This window comes from Stenella coeruleoalba, assembly GCF_951394435.1.
Source record: "Stenella coeruleoalba genome assembly, chromosome: 8".
NCBI classification, from domain to species: domain Eukaryota; kingdom Metazoa; phylum Chordata; class Mammalia; order Artiodactyla; family Delphinidae; genus Stenella; species Stenella coeruleoalba.
This window is the reverse complement of record NC_137154.1, coordinates 22,479,404-22,503,362: the sequence shown is the minus strand read 5'-3', so window position 1 is coordinate 22,503,362 and position 23,959 is coordinate 22,479,404. Positions and strand designations below refer to the sequence as shown.

Here is a 23,959-nt window from a genome sequence, read left to right as displayed (position 1 = left end):
TCAGAGCTGATTCCAGGCCTGGGGCTGGGAAATGCAAGATGAGCCTGAAACATCCCCTACCAGAAAGTAAACAAGTAGTCAAACAAACAAACAAACAGAATCCTAGCGGTATTTTGAAAGGTTCCAGGAGCCAACCCAAAGAGCTCCCTGTGGCCAAAGTTGAAACGACTAGAACAACAAATTAAATAATAATAGGACTGGAGTCTAGCTCAGGGAATGAAATAAATATTCATGAGTCCATCTGATGTAAATAAATAACCAACTAAATAAATAAGTAGGAGGAAGGGGCAAAGCTTCCTTACAGAAAAATTCCAGTTAATGTATGTAGAAGGAAGGAGAGAAGGAGAAAATCACCATTAGGACAGCACAGTAATAATTGCTGCAGGCAAAATCCAGGATGAATGCTAAAATTAGGGGGTGAAAGTTTAAGCAGAAACAGGGTATTTGCATAGTTTCAAAGGATCTCCTCCAAGATATTAATTAACTACAAAAGGAAAAAGTAACTTTACAGCATAGAATCTTGGCAGATCAATAAATACACAGCAGGCATCCCCTGACCAGACACACAGAGAAGGGCCCATTATCTCTGTGATATTCTTCTTAATGTATATAACTACTAGGCCTCTTCAAAAGTGTCAAGGTCATGAAACATAAGGAAAGACTGAGAAACTGTCACAGGTTCACAGAGTCCAATGCAGCATGGGACTCTGGATTAGATGCTAGGACAGAAAAAGAACATTAGTGAGGAAATCTGGCAAAATCTGAATAAATCCTATCATTTAGTTAATATAATTGTTCCGAGGTTAATTCTTAGTTGTGACAGTCATTCCATGGTTAGTTAAGGTGTTAACATTAGGGAAAGCTGCCTGTGGGGTATGTGGGCGCTCTACTATTTTTAGTAATTCTCCTATAAATCTAAACTGATCTCAAAATAAAAAAAATTTTAGGGTTTCCCTGGTGGTGCAGTAGTTAAGAATCCACCTGCCAGTGCAGGGGACATGGGTTCGAGCCTTGGTCCGGGAAGATCCCGCATGCCGCGGAGCAACTAAGCCCGTGTGCCACAACTACTTAGCCTGCGCTCTAGAGCCCACGAGCCACAACTATTGAGCCAGCGAGCCACAACTACTGAAGCCTGCGCGCCTAGAGCCCGTACTCGGCAACAAGAGAAGCCACCACGATGAGAAGCCCGCGCACCGCAATGAAGAGTAGACCGACCCCGCTCGCTGTAACTAGAGAAAGTCCGCGCGCAGCAACAAAGACCCAATGCAGTCAAAAATAAATTAAAAAAAATAAAGTTTAAAAAAGCATATAGTCAGTGCTGTATAGGTAGTTATTAAATGGGCAAAATGTTACTTGGTTTTTTTAAAATATTATGTAGTTCATTAAGTGAACAAATTTTAATTACCATAGTGTCCAAGATAATAGATATTTGCTAATATACGTCTGGAATATTTCTGGAGGCCTACACGTATGTGCTGCACACACACACTCACTGGTGCCAGTGGTTGCGTCTGGGGAGGGGAATGTGGTGTCTAGGAGACAGATGGGGAAACAGACTAACTTTTCTCTACAAACCCTTTTTTACCTGTTGAGTTTGGAACCATGCATAGATTGCCTATTCAAAAAAAATGTTAAAACCTAAGCAGCCGTGGTAGCCCTGAGGTTCCCAGGGGTCCTTGTCCATTGCCCAGTAACTCCCAGCCCATAGCTGTGCCCAGAATCCCCTGGCACCCCGGCTGGCCCCCAGCAGACGTTCAGTAAATGGTTAATGAATAAGCGGGTGTCCTCCACTGTCGGCACATCATAGGATTCATCTTTGTGTCACATCTGTCCTTCTGGGTCCTCTTATTTCTCCTAAGGAGGCCGGCTTGGGCCCTCTGTCAGTGACAGAAGCTTTGATTTCTCCCCTTGCTTGTTTTAACACATCCCCATTAATATTTAAAAACGCTTGCCTGAGCTCTCTAACCTGTCTTTGGTGTCTGGAGAGCATTTGACAGGGATACACGGATTGTAAGATGGCCCTGGGGATACGTGGTGATTATTTCCTCTTTAAAGAATCTGGCAGGTCATGGAATCCCCCACTGCCCCAGACCCTGTAAGTTATTCATCTATTATGGAAGAGCCAGGTTCGGGGACCCACTTCCCAGGAGGCCCTCAGGTGTTGGAATGGAGCTTCCAGCACCTCGTCTTGGAGAACATTAAAACGTCCAGCCAACCTTCATCTCAGGAAGCATAGATACGTACCATCCGAGCACCTCTCAGAAGACAGGATTGTAGAGTCAGGCAATATTACCTAACCAGCCAGGGAGGTGGTGGTGGCAGAGAACAGACAGATTTTTAACCATTCAAGGTTTTTCATATCCAAGATTGAGGCCAAATTTGCCACGTCCTGTAGGAACATTTTAGTCACTTACTTCCATAGACAACAAAAAGTCAGAGCTGGTGAAGGCCGGGCTGGGAAGGGCTGTGCTTGACTTCTTCCTTGATTTCTTGGTTCCACCATTTACTTTCTGTAGTGGTTACAGGCAGCTTGTCATGATTGCCACATTTGGGGTATTAGAGTAACTTCCCACAGGGACTGTACTCTGGATAACAGCAGCCGGTATCCCTCTTAGCTCGTTGCTTATTACAATGTTCATCTGCTCAAGGATTTAAAATTAGACTTGCGTGGCCAGTCAATATTTTAGGCTTTGTGGGCCCTAGAGTTGCTTGTCAGAACTATGCAGCTCAGCCTTGCGGCACAAAAGCAGAAACGGACAGTCCATAAATGAAAAAAGCTGTGTTCCAGTAAAACTTTATTTATAAAAACAGGCAGTGGGCCAGACTTCACTGACCTCTGAGCTAAAGCCTGGGGTACCAGATGGTCAATGGCTCAAGATCAGGTTGTGGAAGAGCTGAGGGCCAGATTAGAGAGGCCTCTCCTGGCCGTTGTTAGGAGGTTGGATTTTGAGTACAATGAGCAGCCATCTTATTTACTTCCTAAAAACAACTTTCTAGATGCTGTGCAGAAAATCGATTGGCGAGGAGCAAGGGTGGAAATTGGGAGGCCAGCTAGGACGTTCTTGTGCTAATCCGTTCCACAATTTAGAAGCCGAATTAGCAAAACCTGCCTTTGGATATGAGTCAGCCATGAATGGAAAAGGGTTGGACATGAGTGGAAAAGAAAAAAGGCGAAGACAGAGCTGGTGCTGGGACTTCCGGCTCTAGGCTCGGGATGCCATTGTGGGGTCGTAATTGATATGTGATGGTATTTGTTTTCTCAGCCCCGTGCTAATGAGGTTTTATTTGCTGCAACTGTGGCATGCCGCAGATAGAATTTTCCTCTCCCCAGTTTTTAGGGTTAGCTTTTCCCTGCAGTGCTATCTGTTTATGCTTCTACGGCACTCACAAACTGATCGAAGCACCCCACTTGAGTTAGCAGGATTCCGCTCTGGCCGCTGACACTACAGGCTCCATTAACCATTGTATTGTAACTCTCCAGAAACCAACTGACCATCGAGTTCAAAGTATGTCTGCTAAGCATTTAATTTTGCAACTTCCACCAACCACGCCAGGTACATAGATACAGTACACCGTAGAAACAGTAATTCTGTACAGCCCTCCTTATTCAGCAAATTCCAGGAGGCACGTATATCCATTTCAAGCACGTTGCCTGCAGGAGCCGCCAGGATGTCATATGCAGGAGCCTGAGTTGGCTGAAGCCACTCTGTACACAAGAGAGAGGAGCCCCTTTGATGGTTAGAATGATTACAACATTGATCCCAATGTCGCACGCCTCTCCCCTGCCAGCTCCCATTGGCTTTTGCTTTTTGTGGTCTGCAGTAGAAGACGTAGCATAGAACTACAGTACCCCCCCTCACTGCATGCCCTCTTCTGTTGATGTTTGTGAAGCCATTACACAATTGAGCAGAGTTCTAAAAATGCTACAGAGGCCCTAGCTCCCAATTACCCTTATCACTGAGTTTTGTTTGTTTGTTTTTGTTTTTTTTGCAGTACGCGGGCCTCTCACTGTTGTGGCCTCTCCCATTGTGGAGCACAGGCTCCGATGCGCAGGTTCAGCGGCCATGGCTCACGGGCCCAGCCGCTCTGCGGCATGTGGGATCTTCCCGGACCGGGGCACGAACCCGCGTCCCCTGCATCGGCAGGGGCACTCTCAACCACTGCGCCACCAGGGAAGCCCTATCACTGAGTTTTGGCAGCAATCTGAATTTCTATTTTTTTTAAAAAAAAGCCCTTTTCCACCTTAAATAGCCAATTAAGTTCCTTCCCGTCCAGCTAATTGTGTGATACTGCCCTGGGCCAGTGTCTTAGCAGAGGCCATTCATCACCACCTCACTCGCTGGCTGTCATTGGTGCTCTTCCTCATCAGAGCCAGAGAACGAGCTCTGAGCATGTACAGCAGCTCTCGGCAGGCTTCTGAGAGCTCTGGATCACGGGGGGCTCTCCTCCCTACCAAGCCGCCCTCCTCGCAGTGAGCAGCTTGTAAATTAGGGGCTACTGGTAACAGTTGGCTGGCTCAATAGCGTTTATTGAAAATGCAGGGCTTTTTAGGGACACTTCCTGTCCCCTTTGCCCAAGGGCGGGCAAATGTGAGAGGTGGGGAGGACAAGAGCCCCTGGGGTCTCTTGGAATAAGAACCACTAGAATTCCCAGGGAGATATCCACTCATTCTATCTCCAGTCTTAGAACTTTCTCTTTTTTTCCCTCTCTCCCGTTTTGAATGTAATCTTAATGTGCTCATCTCTTGGCTCTCAATGGTCTTAGAGCCCTAGTTCCCTCCTGGCAGATGGATCCCCTCTCTAATTTTCCTCTGGCTCCAGGCCAGGATGCCTCCTGCTGTGGGCCGTCTGACTCTGGGCAGGCTGGCAGCAAGGATTTTCCCATCACCCTCCTTTCGGTTAATTTTAGAAACTTGCGTTGCCATGGCAATGGTTCAGTGGGGTTTTTGTGGTTCTCTTTTGATTCAGTCATTTGCCAGTCTGCCCTTTAAATTAAACTTTTTCAATCCACATCTAAATTGGGACAGGAGATGTGCTTGGAATGGAGATCCACAAAGGCACAACAGCCCCGTGGGATGTTTTTTAAAAAACAAGGAAAAGTCCAGGTGGATATAGGGATGCCCTTGGCTTACGATGGCCAAGACAGTTCCTGGACGCTTCCCTGCTTGAGAGGACGTGGCTGCAGGCTGGTAGAGGTGATCCTGGGGGAACCTGGAGAGAAGTGGGGCCCCAGGGCCTGTCCCACGTGAGCATCCCCAGGGTCAGGTCTCTGCTGTTTTGGTTCTGGCATCCCCAGCCATAAGCTCAAGGTCCAACCATCTGTCTGGGATCTGAGTGATAAATGAACATGCCCCCAGCCAGATATCCCTCCTTAACTCTCAGCACAAACCTTGGAAGGCCGCAGCCTCCATGACCCTAAAATCCTGGCTATTCTGCCTGCTTCCCTCTGGGCATCATTTCCTCTTTCCCGCCAGTCAGCTCAGGCGTGCAGAGATCAGAGTCTTTGCACAGACAAGAGGAAGTCAGAGCATCCAGCTCACAATTGGTTCACTTGGCTTGGATTTAAAACAGCGGTTTTTAATGTTCTTATCAACTCTGTGGTGGGGCAGGTTTTTAATCCTGACATTACAGATGAGGCTTAGAAAGGTCAGGAGGGACTTCCCTGGTGGCGCAGTGGTTACTAATCCGTCTGCCAATGCAGGGGACACGGGTTCGAGCCCTGGTGCGGGAAGATCCCAGATGCCCGGAGCAACTAAGCCCGTGTGCCACAACTACTGAGCCTGTGCTCTAGAGCCCGCGAGCCACAACTACTGAGCCCGTGTGCCACAACTGCTGAAGCCCGCGCGCCTAGAGCCTGGGCTCTGCTACAAGCGAAGCTACCACGATAAGAAGCCCACGCACCGCAACGAAGAGTAGCCCCTGCTCACCGCAACTAGAGAAAATCCTCATGCAGCAACAAAGACCCAACACAGCCAAAAATAAAATATATAATAAAAATTTTAAAAAAAGAGAGAGAAAGACCTGGTTCAGATAAATCTTTAAAAAAAAAAGTTGCAGGAAATTGGTCAGCGTCATTTATGGGGTCTGTGGCTGAACCAGAACTCTGAGCCTGTCCATCAAACTTCCAAATGTCGCCTGACCATCACACACGCCACCTGTTGTTCGTTGGATGGACCCGTCCTCATTCATACCTACACCTCGCTTCCCTCCAAGAACAGTCAGGTACCTGATGACATTAGCAGACTCGCTGTTCCCAGGCAGGGACTTCACCTGCGTCAGCTCTAAGCTCCACAGAGATGCTACATGCTGGACGTTTATCGCCCTTACTTTACAAATGATGAAAATGAGCAATAGACTGGCCCTGGGCATCAGGGGGACTCAAGCACAAGTGGGATTTGGGCCAGACCTGGGGCCATGGGTTGGATAGTCAGTGAGAAACTGAATATACAGATGGGCAGTGACCAGACCGTGTGTAAAAGCAGAACTCTCACCCCCAACCTCCAACAGCCAGCCCAGGAAGCCAAACAATAACCCCTGTAACAATGGACCCCGAACATCCAAGACTTGATTAGTAACTGACAGCTTCCCCAATTTTTGGCCCCATTTCCAGCTTAGGACCAACCAGAGGAAGCGAAATATGCTCCCCGCCCCCTGCCCAGCCGTTCCCATCAGATGCCCCGCCCGCCGCCGGCTTCCCTGGGCCGGTAGCCTCTGGTCAGAGCACACCCGAATCCCTCCCTTTTGGCCACTGTATGCTCTTCCACTCCTTCCTCGGAGTCTCTGCCAAAATGCAGGTGATGGTGGCTCACTCCCTTGCTACAGTGAGCTCTGCATAGATAGCCTTGGCTTTCTCATTTGGTTGCTTTGGTCCATTAGCAGGTCAGGGTCAGGTGGGCGTGGCTGCCAGCATGGAAGGCAAGTGTTTCCCTGCGTGGGGCGTGAGCACTGCGGTGCGGCGCTGCCCAGCACGGGGCCAGAGGGCAGCGGGTCGTCCCTCTGCCGCCTGCGTGTCGTCAAACGTGGTATAAAGCAAGATGTCACGGGGGTCCAGCAGAGGGGACAGCTTGTGAGGAGAGCACAGGAAGGAACCATTTCATTCCAACAGAGGGGACAGTGGAAGGCTTCACGAGAGTAGTGGCGTTTGAGTCAGGGCTGGGAGTCTGGTAGGGTTTGCAGGCTGAGACAGGGAAGGAAGGCAAAGGTCGCAGCCGAGGAGCAGGGGGCCCCGCCCTGAATTTTCTCACCAGCCAGTCTCCACACTCCTCCTCCCCTCCCCCTCCCCCACCCCCACCCCCACCCACGTGCACCGCTGACCCTCTGGGCTGCACTGGCTGAACCTCCTTACCCTCTGGCTCTGGGTGGGTTCGGCCAGGAGGAAGCATCAGCAAGAGGTTGGAGGGTAGAAAACAAAAGGTCAGAATATCTGTTCCCCCAGCTCCCTGCCTGCAGGCCACAGATTGGCGAAGGGCACATTCCTCCCCCAAAGGCCTCAGCTCCCATCGGGTCCCACCGGATTCCAGAAGCCACATCCTCACCCTCTCAGGCCTGAGGCTGGGAACAGCTTCCCACTGTCCCTTCATTAAACTCTTTCTGTCCCCCCTCTGCGCTGGGACCGGAACACAAGACCTCGGTGTGTGCAGAACGAATAGCCCTTCCCTGGGGTGCAGGGGACCAGGTCATTGTGTTAGATTTTCTGAAATCTCAGAAGCCATGAATTTGTTCATGGTCAATAAAACTCCCCCTCGGGGAGTAACGATTCTATTACCAGCCCTTTCCCCTAAATTATTCAGAAACTTTTCTGCACTCAGAAGCTCCAAGTGTGCACGCTCGGCATTTCCCTGGGTAATAAGGTTTACCAGACAGATGTAGCACCGAGGAGCTGATTATGCAGGGGCCACGGTGAACTCGAGGATCCGGAGAACAGGCCCAGGGCAGCCTTGGGCTCTTTGCGCATTTGAACAGGATCAGCTCCTGCCTGCTGGGTGTTGTCAGGTGTCAGGAAGGCAGGGTGTCGGACAGCCCTCCGATGGAGGGAATCTCTCATTTCACATGCAGGAGCTGCTGCACAGTCCGAGGCTCCTGGTGCTTGGCCGACTTCAGTCAGTGATGGGGATGCTGGCCCATAACTGGGTGTGGCCTGGGAGGCAAGTGCCTGTGCTGCACAGAGCAGGAGGGGCGCTAGGCAGTCGCCCCTCACCTCCTGCCTCTTAAGTTAGCAGCGACAGCCGCAGAGCTTCCTCCAGCAGCTTACCCAAAGGTCAGGCATGCCCCAGTGACCTATGGAAAGACAACTTCTGGAATGTGATGTATGTTCTGTCCATGTCAGCAAAGCACCAGGGCTGGTGGAATAGCCACATCATCTCAGGAGGCATCACAGTATACATTTACCTGGTAAAGGCTCTGAAAAGTCCCGTAATGATAGCTATTAATATCTGGGCTTTGTTGAGTATTTACTATGTGTCAAAGTTCTAAACTCTTGTTTTTCATGTATTTTCCATAAAACAACCCTGTGGGGTGAACTCTACTATTATCCCGTTTCACGGATAAGGATTTAGAGGCACAGGAGGTAGAGTAACTTGTCCTAGGTCACACAGCCAGTAAGTGGCAAAGCCAAGGATTGAATCTAGACAGTTTGGTTCCAGAGCCTGCACTCTGAACAGCTACAAAGAAAGTGGTTTAATTTGTCGAATCCACTTTTTCTCATACCTCTTTGACCAAGGTACGCTTTGTCATGAAATACCTCTTACATCTCACAGAAGACATTTCAGAATATATTGATCAGAGTCATTGGAGTTATTGGAGCAATGATTCCATTGCTTATCATTGCTCATTGCTTCAATAGATAAGCAATGACTTATCGCTTATCCAAGAGAGATAAGGTTGGTGACAGCTGGACAGGACAAGCGGGAAAGGGGAGGGGAGGGCGTATAGAACTACCTGGGACAGGGTGGTGACTTCTGGCATCAGACTCCTGGGTACAAATACTAGTTGTACCACTTGTTTGCTTTGTGACCTTCAGTAAGTTACTTAACCTCTCTGGGCTTCAGTTTCCCCATCTGTAAAAAAATGGTGGTCGTAAGGTTGAGGTGAGATCATACATACAGGATGAAGGTTAGCAGTAGGGGGCCCGGTTCTTATGCCTCAGCTTCAAGGTTGCCCTCATCTTCTTATTCAATGTTTGACTCTTTCTGTAAATGGAGAGATTGTGAATTACTGTGTCTCAAAGTCAGTTTACAGATATCTAAAAATACGCGTGGAATACCTACCGTATTTACAAGGCTGCATTTGGCCCTGAGTAGGGCTCCAAGAAGGGGAGAGCCCAGCCTTTGCCCACCAGGAACTCCTCTTCATGGTGGGAGATAGGGGTGAACATGAAAGAAAGTCATACGTGAAGAGCAGGGATTCTGGAACCAGACTGGCTGGGTTTCTCCCTGTTCCCTCTCTAATTAGCTCTAACAAAGCTATTGATCATAACCCAGGTGCACGGAGGACTTGGGCAAGTGACTTAACCTACCTGCTCCCCCATTTCCTCCTCTGTAAAATAATGGTCTACTTCACAGGATGCTGTCTTTGGTTCCCAGGGCCGCCAAAACAAATTGCCACTACCTCGGTGGCTTAAAACAACAGAAATTTATGTTCTCACAATTCTGGAGACCAGAAGTCCAAAATGCAGGTACTGTCAGGGTTGGTTCTTTGTGGAGGCTCTGAGGGAGAACCACATCTCTCTCCTCACTTCTGCTGGCTCCCTGCAATTCTTGGTGTTCCTTGGCTTGGGGGCTGCAAGATTCCGATCTCTGCTTCTATCTCCATATGGCCTTTTCCCTTGTCTGTTTCTGGGTCTTCTCCTTTTCTGTCCCTCATAAGGACACTCTGAGAGTCCACCCTAATTCATCTCAAGATCTTTACCTTAATTATATCTTCAGAGATCCTTATTCCAAATAAGGTCACATTCTGAGGCTCCCAGTAGACATATCTTTTGGGGGCACACCATTCAACTCACTGCAGATGGTTTAAGGATTACAAATCAGAGGTCATACGTGTAAACACATAAGATATTGCTGATAGGATGAGAGCTGCAATGATAATCATTATGATGATATCATGATTATTACTCTGTTTTTGAGTTCCCAGCAAACATGGATGGTGGTTGTTAGTATTATTTGTATTATTATTTCTTTCAAATCAGGAGTGGGCAACAGGTCACAAAGCAAATAGCAATGCAACATTCCAACTCTGGACTTCTCTCCCCACATCCTCCAGGGGTTGGTACTGGGAAGCCAAGGTGGGGAAGGCTGCAGAGGCTGAATGCGTGGCTGGGGAGGGTGATGTGAGCCACTCAGGGTCCTGGATCTGAATAATTTTATAAGAATGACACAGCGACAGAGCTGGGTCGTGTTCAATCTGATGAGAGTATTGCAGAAGGGTTAGAGGACAAAGAAACTAAAGATAGTAAGAGCACAACGAGGTTTCTCTTCCTGGTCTGGGCCTGATGGAGACCAGAAGCAGAGTCTAGAGAAGCACTGCACAGCAGCAATTGACCACGCTTGGTGGCTCAGTGTGGACAGAGAAAAGGAGAGCGTTCAAGACAGCCCCGGAGACTAGATGGCCACGGAAACGCAGTCCATCCTAAGAAATCGTTGCACCAGTGACCACAGACTAATTTACTCAACCTCTGTGTTGGGCACTGAGTATAGAAGTAGACCAGCAAGCCTGGCCCTCCCCTCATGGCTCTCATGGTCTGGTTGGTCTGCCTGAATGTTGTTGTGGCATTGTTTGTCAGAGCGCCCAAAAAAAAAAAAAAAAAAGCAACCAAAATGTACATCAGTAAGGAATTGGTGAAATTGTGGTGTGCCTATATAATGGGATACTACACAGCTCCTTCTTCACAAAGGTGTGCGTGAGTGAGGAAGATGTCCATTTGTAGAAATGTCTGTACAGCATGAAGAAAAGCACGTGTGTACATACACAAAGAAGAGTTTTGAGGGATCTGGACTTAGCAGGTCCTCAAACTACGGCCAGTGGGCTGAATCTGATCTGCTGCCTGTTGTTTGTTTGTTTGTTTTTTGTTTTAACCTTGCATTCTATTTGACACTACAGTTTTTGAAGCAATATCTAGATGATGTTTTAAAATAACTTTTGATCTATGAAAATTATGTATAGTTACATGATTATTCAGGCTTAATGAAGATATTCAGGCATTTTTACACATAAAAAATGTCAAGAAATAAGATCTTCCTGAAACTGAATTAAAAGAACACTTACAGGGCTTCCCTGGTGGCGCAGTGGTTGGGAGTTCACCTGCCGATACAGGGGACGCGGGTTCGTGTCCCGGTCCGGGAGGATCCCACATGCCGCGGAGTGGCTGGGCCCGTGAGCCATGGCCGCTGGGCCTGTGCGTCCGGAGCCTGTGCCCCGAAGCGGGAGAGGCCACAACAGTGAGAGGCCCACATACGGCAAAAAAAAAAAAAGAACACTTACAATGAAATCAATTGTAAAATGTAGTAATTGTTTTCTCTGCCTTAGCTGGAAGTTTTAAGAACTATTATCTCTTCCTGAAGGATTATTGATCTGAAGTGAATACATTCCTAAAAATTTTTCCTTGTTAAAATCTAACACATGGTCACCTACATGCATGTAATACAAACGTAATTCTCAAAATAAGAGAAGATAAACAATGGCTTGGAGAAATCTATGAAATGATAGTTTCTCAGCGGTTGGTCTGGCTGGCTGTCTTTTTTAATCAAGTTTGGGACACAAATACACTCATTCATTGATGTACTATTTGTAATGCTTTTGCACTACAGAGGCAGAGTTGAGTGGTTGTAGCTGAAACTGTATAGCGCACAGATCATAAAATATTTACTCTCTGACCCTTGACAGAAGATTTGCCAACCCCTAGTCTACACCAAACTGTGAACTATTTTTTTTCTAGTAGGTGTAAGGGGTGAGGGAGAGGTTGTCTGTCATGAACATTTCTATATTACTTTAAATTTTAATTCTAATATATTTTTGTAATGAGAAAAATTCAATTTGGAAGAAAAGAGAGCACGCAGGACTCACACTACCTGATTTTTTTTTTTTTTTTTTTTTTTTTTGTGGTACGTGGGCCTGTCACTGCTGTGGCCTCTCCCATTGCAGAGCACAGGCTCTGGACGCGCAGGCTCAGCGGCCATGGCTCACGGGCCCAGCCGCTCCACGGCATGTGGGATCTTCCCGGACCGGGGCACGAACCCATGTCCCCTGCATCGGCAGGCGGACTCTCAACCACTGCGCCACCAGGGAAGCCCACACTACCTGATTTTGAGACTTGCCGTAAAACTGTAGTTCTCAGCACAATTACTGGCATAAGGATTGGCATGTAGCTTCATCAAACAGCATAGATCACTTAGAAATAGACCCAGCCTTGTATGCACAATTGATTTTCAACAAAGGTGCCAAGGTTATTCAATAAAAAAGGATAGGCTTTTCCACAAATGGTACTGGAACAATTGGATATCCAAAGGGATGGGGGGAAAGGACATTGAACTTCACCTTGTACCATAAACAGAAATTAACTTGCAGTGGATCATAGTTGTAAATGTAAGAGCTAAAGCTATAAAACGTCTCCTAGGCAAAGATTTCTTGGATAGAATACAAAAAACACAGAACACGAGAGGAATAATTAATACAGCGGACTTCATAAAAAAATGTGAACACTTATCTTCAGAAAGACACAGTAAAGTAGATGAAAAGCCAAGCCACAGTCTGGGAGAAAATATTTGCAAGACACGCATCTGGAAAAGAACTTGTCTCCCAGAACATCTAAAGGACTCTTACTACTCAATAATAAGTAGTCAGACATCCCAATTCTAAAATGGGCAAGAGATTTAAATAGGTGTTTCACCAAAGAAGATATACAGATGGCAAATCAGCACATGAACAGATACTCGACATCATTAGTCATTGGGAAATGCAACTTAAAACCTCAGTGAGATACCACTGTGCACCTGTGAGCATGGCTGAAATTGAAAAGGCTAGCTATGTTACATGCTGGGAGGATGCAGAGCAACTGGGAGAAGGCTAAGTGCTATAGCCACCTTGAAAAACAGTGTGATGGTTTTTTATAAATTAAGCATACGCTTCCCATACGACCCAGCAGCCTGCCCCTAGGTATACACCCGCCAAAATAGGAAAATATATGTCAGCACAAAGATATGCATTCCGGAAACTGCAAACAACCACTTCCCTCCCTTAACTGGTGGATGGATGAACAAATTGTGTTGCATCCAAGCAATGAATACTGCTCAACGGTCCAAAGGAATGAAATAGTAACACTCAGAGAAACCTTGGTGCACCTCAGAAGCGTTATGCCAAGCGAAAGAAGCCACACACAGTAGGCTACTTACTAGATGATTCCCTTACCTGACTTTCTGGAAAAGATGAATCTATCTGGACAGAAAAGAGATCAGTGATTCCCAAGTGGCTGTCAATGACGGGAGGGATGGAAATGTTTGATATCTTGCTTGTGGTGGTGCTTCCTGCAACTGTTACATTTGGTTACAACTCATCTAATTGTACATTTTAAAAGGGTACGTTTTATTGTGTATTGATTATACCTCACTAAACCTGACTTTTAAAAATATTTACTCTGGAGAAAAGTTAATTTTAAAAATAAATTTTTTAAAGAGGCAGTTGAGCTTTCAGGAGAATGGTAAGGCGTCGGTTTGAACAGGGCAGTGAACCTTCTAGAACAGGAATTCTGGACTCAGGGAGGGGTCTGAGTGAGTGAGTGGCAGTGAAACTCCCCCAGGAGCCCTCACACTACAGGGAGAGAAGGAAGGAAACCAGTAATGAAACCTCTACTCACATCAGCCTAGGCAAAGCCAGAGGAAGAGACAAGATGCTTATTTTTTGACGGGATAAAACAGTATAAATAATACAAAGTAGAAAAGAGTAAACAATGAAAAATACGTCTCCCTCTTGCCTCTCTTCTCTCCCAGTCGTACCAGATCTGTGTGTCCTTCTAGAAATACTCAGAACATTCTCTACTGGACTTTTTTTGTTGTTGCTCAGCTTATCACGATATCTTTCAGACTGTTTCACATCAGTCTATGTAGAGCTGCCCTAGTTTCTTAAATAGGTGTGGTACGTCTGGAGGCACCATCATTTATTTAGCCAGGCTGCAATTGACGGACATTTAGATCTTTCCTGATATATATGCTATTGCGAACAATGCTTCCATGAATACTTGCATTAATACTTCTCATTTGTGTGAGTATATATATCTGTTAGATTCCTAAGAGTGGAATGGCTGGGTCAAAGGATATGTACTTTTTCTACTTTGATATGTATTGTTAATGTATGTTTGTTATTTTGATCTATATTGTTAACCCCATCACCACCCTGGGTTGTACCAATTTACCCTCCCACCAGCCATGCGTGAATAATTATACCTGTTCTCCCAAGTCCTGGCCAGCAAAATGTGAACTCAGACTTTGCCTTTGCCCAGTCTGAGAGGTGAATAATCGTATCCTGTAGGAAATGCAATTTGCATCTGGAGGAGGGAATCTTTTAGAAGCAAAGGAACCCCAAGTCACAGGTGTCAGTTGGTTTAGTCCTTCTGTCAGTCCAGATACCACCTCTGTGTTAATTAGAAGACGGCCCTCCTCCTCAGGATGTTCCCATCTGCTCAAAAACTGTCGTGATAGGGCTTCCCTGGTGGCGCAGTGGTTGAGAGTCCGCCTGCTGATGCAGGGGACACGGGTTCGTGCCCTGGTCCGGGAAGATCCCACATGCCGCGGAGCGGCTAGGCCCGTGAGCCATGGCCGCTGAGCCTGCGCGTCCGGAGCCTGTGCTCTGCAACGGGAGAGGCCACAACAGTGAGAGGCCCAAAGTTAAATAACTTGCTTGAGCAGCAGCTAGCAGTGACGGCCCCAGAATTCGACCCTTCAGCTCTGTGCTAGAGATGAAATAAAGAGGCTCTTCTCTTTTAGGCCTGAAATCTGAAACACACACACACACACACACACACACACACACACACACACACACACACACACACACACACACACACACACACATATATATATATATATATATACACACCCAGAGGCTCCCACCCAGCTTTTAATTATCTAAGCTGAGAGCAGACAGCACTCCCTCAGTCCTTTCTCCCGTAACCGTCTGCAACACGCTTCTGCCTCCCCTCTGGGATCTTGCTTGCTTCTTTCTATACAGTTCATCATTGAAACGGTGACCGACAGGAACTTGGAGAATCTTCTTAGCCTTTAGTCCATGTCTGAGCGTGACTGGAACGAAAATTAACACAGCCTGGAGCTTGAGGGGGAAGGTCTTTCTTTGTGTCAGATTAGGATGATGTGGGGAATCAGGAACTGTTTGTGTCGGGAAAGGAGGGGCGATGGTGTGTTGCATGGCACGTGGACTTTTGAAGGAGAAATATCTGGGTTCTCGTTCTGACTGCCCTGCTTAGTTCTTTTGTGCACTTAGACACCTTAATTCACCTCTGAGTCAATTTGCTCATCTGAAAAACAGGAATAATAAACTAATAATAGCACCTACCTTACCAGGGTGTGTGAATACACAGATTTTTTTTCGTTGAGTTGGATGCATTTATTGGGTGTCGACTCTGTGCCAGACACCATCCTACTCACTGGAGATCCATGATGAACGGAGCCATGTGCGATCCAGTGATGAGGGGCCCGGGACCCGAGCAGCCAGCGGGCGGTGCTGCCACTTCACGCCTACACGCTGGCCACTGTGAACCCGCGAAAACCTCTTCACGGCTTCAGAGGTTGAACGGGCCCAGGGTGTGGTCGCACACTTGCTCACTTAGGCTGCATTTAGATTATTTCTGCAGCTGGGCCGCAGCTGTGGGTAGTTGTGGCTCTTCCGCAAAGAAGAGGGGTCCCCGACTTTCTACGAGGAGGGGCCGCTCTGGGGTCCCGGGCCAGCCTGGGCCTGGCCACCATTGCCAGGTGTGTCCTGCTGACGGGGAAGCCTCTCCCCTGAGTGTTGGAAGTGTAGCTCCTTAGTACACGTGGAGAGGAGGGGCCTGGCAGCCTGCAGGGCTGGGGCGTGTACCAGGCCTTCGTCCTAGGGCCTCTGAGGAAATGCGTGCCGGTTGCCTAGCTGGTCTTGGTAGGGGGCTGCAGGGCAGAGTGTCAGAGGCAAGGCTCTGAGTCGGACCACAGGGCTCAAATCAGGCACAGCCCCTTACCTCCTAACCCTGTGACCCTGGTCAGGGGACCCGAGTTCTCCAAGCTTCCTTTTCTTCATCTTAAAAAGAAGGCAGTTACAGCACCTACTTCACGGAGTTGCTGTGAGGCAAGTAGCTGTGATAAAACACGTTTGTATGTCTTGAACACCCGAAGTGTGTCAGCTGTTGTTCTAAGTGCTTGATAATTATTCACTCATTTCATGCTCAGGACAGCCCAGTGAGGTGGGGACTAATACCACCCCCATTTCACAGATGAGGAAATTACAGCACAGAGAGGTTGACCACTTCCCAGAGGGCACGCAGCCAGTCAGCTGAATAGCTTGAGTTTGAACCTAGTCTGGCTCCAGAGTCCATGATTTCAGCCTGTGCTCTGCTGGCTCTCCATCTTGAAAGCTTGGCAAAGGCCGGGCATTAAATAAATACTTTGCCGACATAAGGAACCCCAGATACACTGGCCAGTGTTCCTCACGTATGTGATATGATAAATTTCCAGAGAAAAACTGATTTCTGTCACTGGAACTATCACTCCTGTTCCCTGGATATTGTATTTCCCCGGGCTGATTTTTTTTTAACAACTTTATTGAGGTATAATTTACATGACATAAAATCTGCCCGTTTTAACTGTACAACTCAATGAGTTTTAGTAAATGTATCACTTTGCACAGCCATCACCACATCCAGTTTTAGAACGTTTCCATTCCCATCACCCGAGCAAGATCCCTGATGCCCATCACCAGTGAATCCCCATTCCCACCCCCAGCCCCTGGCAACCATTAATCGACTTTTTGTCTCTATAAATTTGCCTTTCCTGGACATATATAAATGGAATCGTACACTATGTGGTCTCTTGTGTCTGGCTTATCTTTTTTTTTTTTTTTTTTGCGGTACGTGGGCCTCTCACTGTTGTGACCTCTTCCGTTGCGGAGCACAGGCTCCGGACGCGCAGGCTCAGCGGCCATGGCTCACGGGCCCAGCCGCTCCGCGGCATGTGGGATCTTCCCGGACCGGGGCACGAACCAGTGTCCCCTGCATGGGCAGGCGGACTCTCAACCACTGCGCCACTAGGGAAGCCCTGTCTGGCTTATCTTGCTTAGCAAGGTTTTTGTTGTTGTTCTTTTTTGTTTGTTTTGGTTTTTTTAAACGTACTTTGAATATTATTTATTTATTTTTGGCTGTGCTGGGTCTTCGTTTCTGTGTGAGGACTTTCTCTAGTTGCGGCGAGCAGGGGCCATTCTTCATTGCGGTGCGCGGGCCTCTCACTATCGTGGCCTCTCTTGTTGCGGAGCACAGGCTCCAGACACGCGGGCTCAGTAGTTGTGCTCACGGACCTAGTTGCTCTGCAGCATGTGGGATCCCCCCAGACCAGGGCTCGAACCTGCGTCCCCTGCATTGGCAGGCAGACTCTCAACCACTGCGCCACCAGGGAAGCCCGCTTAGCACGTTTCTGAGGCTCGTCCACGTTGTAGCATGCACCAGTACTTTTTATGGCCAGATTCTATTCCGTTGTATGGGCAGCCCACATTTTGTTTATCCATTCACCGACCTATGGACATTGGGGTGCTTTCCACTTTGCGGCTATCGTGAACCGTGCTCCTGCGAACGTTTGCATTCCCGTCCTGGGCCTGACTTTGCGGCAGATGGGTGCGCCGACTTGGTAACCTCTCTCCTTTTCTCTCGCCTCTGGGGCTTCTCAGAACCAGGCAGCGGGCAGGTGTTCGTGACCTCGGAGAACCAGCTCGTGTACTATCCCAGCATCACCTATGCCATCATCGGCAGCTCCGTCATCTTTGTGCTGGTCGTGGCCCTGCTGGCTCTGGTCCTGCACCACCAGCGGAAGCGCAACAACCTCATGACGCTGCCAGTGCACCGGCTCCAGCACCCCGTGCTGCTCTCCCGCCTGGTGGTCTTGGACCACCCTCACCGCTGCAACGTCACCTACAACGTCAACAATGGCATCCAGTACGTGGCCAGCCAAGCCGAGCAGAACGCGTCTGACGTGGGCTCCCCGCCCTCCTACTCAGAGGCCCTGCTGGACCAAAGGTGCGTGCTGGGAGAGCCTCGGGGAGGGAGGTCATCCCACACAGGGGCGGGCGTCCATGTGCGCGTGCCTGGGATCCTGGTCTTGCCAGGAGCCTGCATTCAGCTGCAAAGGCGGCGGCAGCTTTTGACTTCTACTGAGTCTTCGCAAAACGATTCACGTGTATCATCGCATTCAGTCCTCACAGCCACTCACCGAGGGAGGTTCTATATGTACCTCAGTTTTACAGACGAGAAAACTGAGATTTTTAAGTTACTCATCTGAAGACGTACCGCTAGGATCCTGGCCAGTTCAGATCCCTCCTCCTCCCTGGTAATGCCACACGGACACACGTCCGGGACCCTGACCAGCTCTGGGCACTCACCTGCTACCGCAGAACAGTGCCCAGTATATACTCGAGGTTTGGTTCCTATTTGAATGAATGAAATGGATAAGTGAGTGAGTGAGTGAATGAATGAGTGAATAAGTTCCTTAACTTTGCTTGGCTTCATCTATAAAATAAAGGAGGTGGCGTAGAGAACTCTCAAGCTTTGTTAAGCAGTAGAACCTTCATCAGAGGTGGAGCTGTACAAGGAACCCCAAAATATAAAGTTAAAACCCAGAGTTCTGTAGTTGGATCCAGTAGTAGACCTCATTCCTGCCCGCTCAGCCTTCCTCTCTCCTTTGGTGACCTCCAAGGTACCCAAAGAACCCACTTTGAAGTCCCGGGACTACAGCTACCTGAGTCCCCCTTGGTTCTCAGCATCCCCTGCCCTGCAGGGACCCTGCTCAGCGTTCCTCTTCCACTGAGCCCAGGACTCACCAGGTGTGGCACGAGGCATTTTGCAGGCAGTGTTCCTGGGCTAACTGGGCTCCTCCTTGAACCCTCTCCGGTGGCAGCTCTTGTATTATTTAATCTTCCTTTTCCTTCCTCATAAAAGATAAACAAAGCTCCAAGGAGCGGTGCTTAAGGACATCTTTGCAAATAAGCATAAGAACACAAGACCTCACTCATTTGGACCATCCATTGTAGGGCAAGGTTAAAACTGCTGCATCTGGAGACAGAATTCCTGGGTTCAAATCCTAGCACTGCTGCTTACTAGTTGTGTGTGATCCTGTGCAAGCCATTTAATGCCCCTTTGCCTCAGTTTTCTCGCCAGTACAATGGGCATGAAAGTAATGGCTCTCTCCTAGAATTCTTGTGAGCATTAAATAAGGGATGTAAGGTAGGTGGCGCAGTGCCTGACTCATAGTAAGCCTTCCATAAATGAGAGCTGGAAAATAAAATGTCTTTTAAGTTATTTCACTGCAAGCAAGGTGTCATTATTACTCCCTTATATAGATAGGGAGACTGAGGGTTTGAGAGGATATCCTCTCACCCAAGTCCGCACAGCCAGTGAGAGTGGGCTTTCAGTAAGGACCCCCAGTTCTGTGGACTGTCAGGGGCTCTGTCGAAACACCAGGCCAGGTGAAGCCCTGCCAGACCACCCAGGATGAGCCGGGGAGTATTTAGAATTCTCCCTACCAAAGGTTGTGGTTTGGGCACTGTCCAGTTGGCACAGGCCAGGCAGAGCACGCTGACCTGTTCCTTTCGTCTTCTTACAAATCACTGGTTTTCCTAGTCCTTGGATTGCCTTTCTCCTTGGAAGGAAAATCTCATCCCCGATGTCAGCATCCGCTCGGAAAAGGGCAGACGTTGGCATTGCCTGCCGTGCCTGGGCTCCTAATGTTTTCTCTTCCCCCTCCTCTCCCCCCCTTCCCCCCACCCCGCCCCATCCTGCTCTCTCCATCGCAGACCCGCATGGTACGACCTCCCTCCACCGCCCTACTCTTCAGACACCGAGTCTCTGAACCAAGCCGACCTGCCCCCTTACCGCTCCCGGTCTGGCAGCGCCAACAGCACCAGTTCCCAGGCAGCCAGCAGCCTCCTGAGTATGGAAGACACGGGCCACAGGCCGGGGCAGCCTGGCCCACAGGAAGGCACCACGGAGCCTAGGGACTCTGCACCCAGCCGGGGCGCCGAAGAAGTATAAAATCCAGCTCTTTCAAAGTCCACATGGGCTCATCTGCTCTGACTTGTTACCATCCTAACAACTTGCGCTCGTGGGAAGCTCCTCAGGAGGCCTCAAGGAGTGACGTGGGGTGTCAGCTCTCTCTCCGTTCACCTCCTTCCCCAGATTTCAGGGATGTTCTCCGGAGGGCGACCTGGCACTGTTCTGGCCTCTCAGTTGCCCTGATGTATGTGCATCTTTTCTGGGCAGTTACTCTTCCTTCGGGGCCCAGGATCACAGCCTCACTCTGCACATCATTCTGTTACTGCTGGAACCTTGCTGAGCAGGTGGCTGGAGAGTGCGGTACTTAGGTGGCCCTTGAGAAAGCAGTGTTTGTGCCGTATGGGGTGTTCAGAAGGGCAGAGGACACTGGACCAGATTCTCTGTGGGCTGCTTCCTTAGAGCTCCATTTGGAGATTTGGGTTGGGTGGTCCTACCGGGAGGCTGTCATTGGATGGCCACTCTGGAGAGAATCCAGGGGAGCATCAGAACCCGCCTTGCACCAGGCTGTTCATTGCTCTGGGTCGGGGCCAAAGAACCCTGTTGCCGTGAGTCACGCCCTTCAGAAGTCAACAGTGTCATCCTGGTTTTCTGAAGGACTCTGAAACCATCAGGTCTGGATAGAGTCTGGATTTAAAAATTTGTCCGAGAATGCTCGTTTTGAGAGCTTTCTCCAGGATCATATATCATCGGCCTCATTCCAGAGCAGGCAGGGCGCCCCACCATGAGTTTATCTGAGTTCTCAGCTCCTAAAGTACAGGCTGCCAAGATCCTGGGTCTGCTTTGGTCCACAGTCCTTTCCCTGGCTTCTGGATCGTCTCCCTCCCAGCTGTGACCTGCCCGTACAACAAGGGATGAGTACCAAACCTGAGTTGCCCAGAAATCTGACCTGGCCCTTTGTCCCTGTAAGCCGCACCCAGCCTGCCTTGCCCATTCATGCAGCTTCAGCACTCGCCCCCTAAGTCCCCCTGACACTCAGCAGTCATTTTACCTGTGCATTTGGACTTGAGAACACTGTAGGTTCTAACTCAACGTGAGAACCTAATTCAGTACCTCCCCCGAGAGAGCCTGGATTCCTGGGCTGCACTCACCCCGCTTCCCAAGGCCCAGATTCGTGCGCTGCAGGTTAGGGTTAGGGCTGGAATCAGAGTGAGGCTCGGGCCTCTCCGAGCATCCCATAGTTTCTCCTCTGAGAGACGTGGATGTGGATAATAGTTTGGAGTCAAGATTTGCCATTCGGACTTTTTTTTTTTTTTTAATCTCTTAGAAATGCATTTGAAACAGTGTGTTTGTTTTTTCCCTTCTAGTTAAGGGACTATTTATATGTGTATAGGAAAGCTGTCTTTTGTTTGTTTGTTTTTCCATTAAAGAGGTCCAAGCAAAGATGCAAAAGGAGATGATGGTTCCTTTGTCCCGCTGAGCAGGCTAGTAACAAGTCCCCCAGACTGACCTGTGTGCCAGGCGTCTGTGCATTGTTGCACTTTGAGTTATTATTTATCGAGGTCTTGAAGGACGCAGAAAGAGGGACGCCTTTCTCCCTCGGCTCATAGGCTCTGTGTTTATGGAAGCTTTCCTCTTTCTCTGTGCCCAGCCAGCCACAGTGCCAACCCCCTCAGGAAGTCATGGGTGGAAACGTAGGTGTTATTCGTCAAGAATCCACACTAATGGCTGTGGGGGAACAAAACTGGAACCAAGTGGAGCCACTCCGGGCAGCTGTCACCCATGCAGGGCTGCTTTCCACGTGGTCAGTAACCTCTTTGATGCTTATTCAAACGGAGCCTGCAGGAGGGGGGATGAAGTGGCATTCAATGATCCTATTCTGTAGGCTTTTTTTTTTTAAACCAAATTCAAAGTGTGTTACAGGAAAGTGATTTTTTTTTTTTAAGTTAAGAAAAGGAACATAGTTGCCTACATCTTTCATTTTTAAAATAACGTGAGTTATTTTCTGAGTAATCCAGTGAAGAAAGAACTTTTGGTGGCAGCCGAAGTATGTAAGGAACTCTAGCTGAATATTTCATCTCCTGTGAGCCAGAGTGGCTTCTTTTCTCCCTCTGGTGGCCCCTGCTGCTTTCTGGTGCTCTGGAAGTTGTTTAGAGGAAAGGATTCTAATTTTAATTAATCATGTGATGAATTAGTCTCACGCGCTTTTCAGCTTCCAGGCATCTTAGGAAAGACAGATGGCCTTAGTAGCGTAAGGAGAGCCTATTAATGTTGTTTTTTAAAACAAACACAGGGATGTTTTTATTATAGATTTGATTTTTTTAATGGCTGTTTTTAAAAAGATATAAATAGGACACCAAAGCTGTAGGGGTTTTTTGTTTTGTTTTTTTCCCCCTACTCAAAATAGCAAATAGGTGGCCAGCATTATTTTTTAACTCATTCCAATGAGGATGTTTTTTTATACATGGCCTAAATCTATGCCGATCAGAAAACCATCCCTGCTCTCTTTTCTCAAATGAGATCAGCGAGTCCTTTTTATTTTAGCATTAAAATCGTTCAGCTATGATCATTATCACCTGCCCTCAACTCCTTCTACTTTGAAATTGACATTTTAAAAAAATGCAAGCAAGTGGTAAATAAATCGTGTGTGACATTCAAAGTTGATGTAAACTGGAAAGGTTGTGCGTGGTTGCTTTTGTTTTTTGATTAGGTTTTTTTTTAATTTTATACTTTCAAATAAACTTGCAGTTTCATTCTTTCTGTTGGTGTGAATGGTCCTCAACCCCCCTTTCTTCTCTATGGCGATATAAAGAGTGGACAGCCGCTTCTGTCATGGCTTCTGCAATGAATGTATGCCCTGATAAATTGAGAAAAGGTGAGAGAATATTGATGGGACCTCAAAATATGGTGGCCGTTTAAGGATTCCACATTTGGTGTGGTTGGAATACAGAGGTAAGTATTCCATGGACACCAGTTTGTATCCAGAACCCTGGGATGTCAGTTCAGAATATGGGCATTAACTATGCCCTCTCTGCCCATAGTGACTTCACTGTGGCACTGCTTGAAGGAAAGGAGCAAGTGGCTGTGATAGCTGGAACAGATTCTGACCACATATTCAGGGGCACATGCTCTAACTCAGGCACAGGTATGTTGGTAATTGGTTTTGAACCACAAATGGCTCCCATTCATCCCACCAGTGATGGGAGCATCTTTGTGCTCTTACAAGTCTCGTTTTACGCTGCAGGTACAGTTGCACAGGAGGTCAGCGTGCCCAGGAGGTCACCACCACCACCACCCATGAACAAAAATAACCTTGGCCTTGACCAAAATTAAAATCTACAGGGGAATCAAAACATAGGACTTACAGAACCAAGATGTAGATCATGTACTTGTACCCAGATATGTCAAAAAGAAGACTAGGCTATCAGATAGTGGTGTCCCAAGTATATACCAGGTCATGTCCTGCCCCAAGTGGTCTAGAGTAGACTTTACCAAACAATATGCCCAAAGGCTTGTCAAGATATTAATTCCTTTTTCTCTCAGAGTACCATTTTCTGTGGTGCTAGGATGAGGAGACAATCAAGAAATGCTAATCTAGAGCAGAGATCAGTAAACTTTTTGTGTAAAGGGTCAGATAGTAAATAATTTTTGGCTTTGCAGCCATATGGTTTCTGTAGCAACTACGAAAACCGCCATGGACAATACATAAATGCATGGGTGTGACTGTGTTCCAATA

At 48.0% G+C, this 23,959-nt stretch overlaps 1 protein-coding gene across 3 annotated transcripts in view; it reads left to right on the top strand.

Moving 5' to 3' along the window:
• Positions 1 to 23,043, top strand: part of LDLRAD3 (low density lipoprotein receptor class A domain containing 3) — a 256,451-nt gene extending 233,408 nt beyond the window's left edge. For all 3 annotated transcript variants that reach the window (XM_079929694.1, XM_079929695.1, XM_079929696.1), the window contains exons 5-6: positions 17,910 to 18,255; positions 20,028 to 23,043. In XM_079929694.1, the coding sequence (XP_079785820.1) occupies positions 17,910 to 18,255; positions 20,028 to 20,265 (584 nt within the window). In that variant the 3' untranslated portion in view covers positions 20,266 to 23,043. The remainder of the gene's footprint in view (positions 1 to 17,909; positions 18,256 to 20,027) is intronic.
• The last annotated feature ends 916 nt before the right edge of the window (positions 23,044 to 23,959 follow it).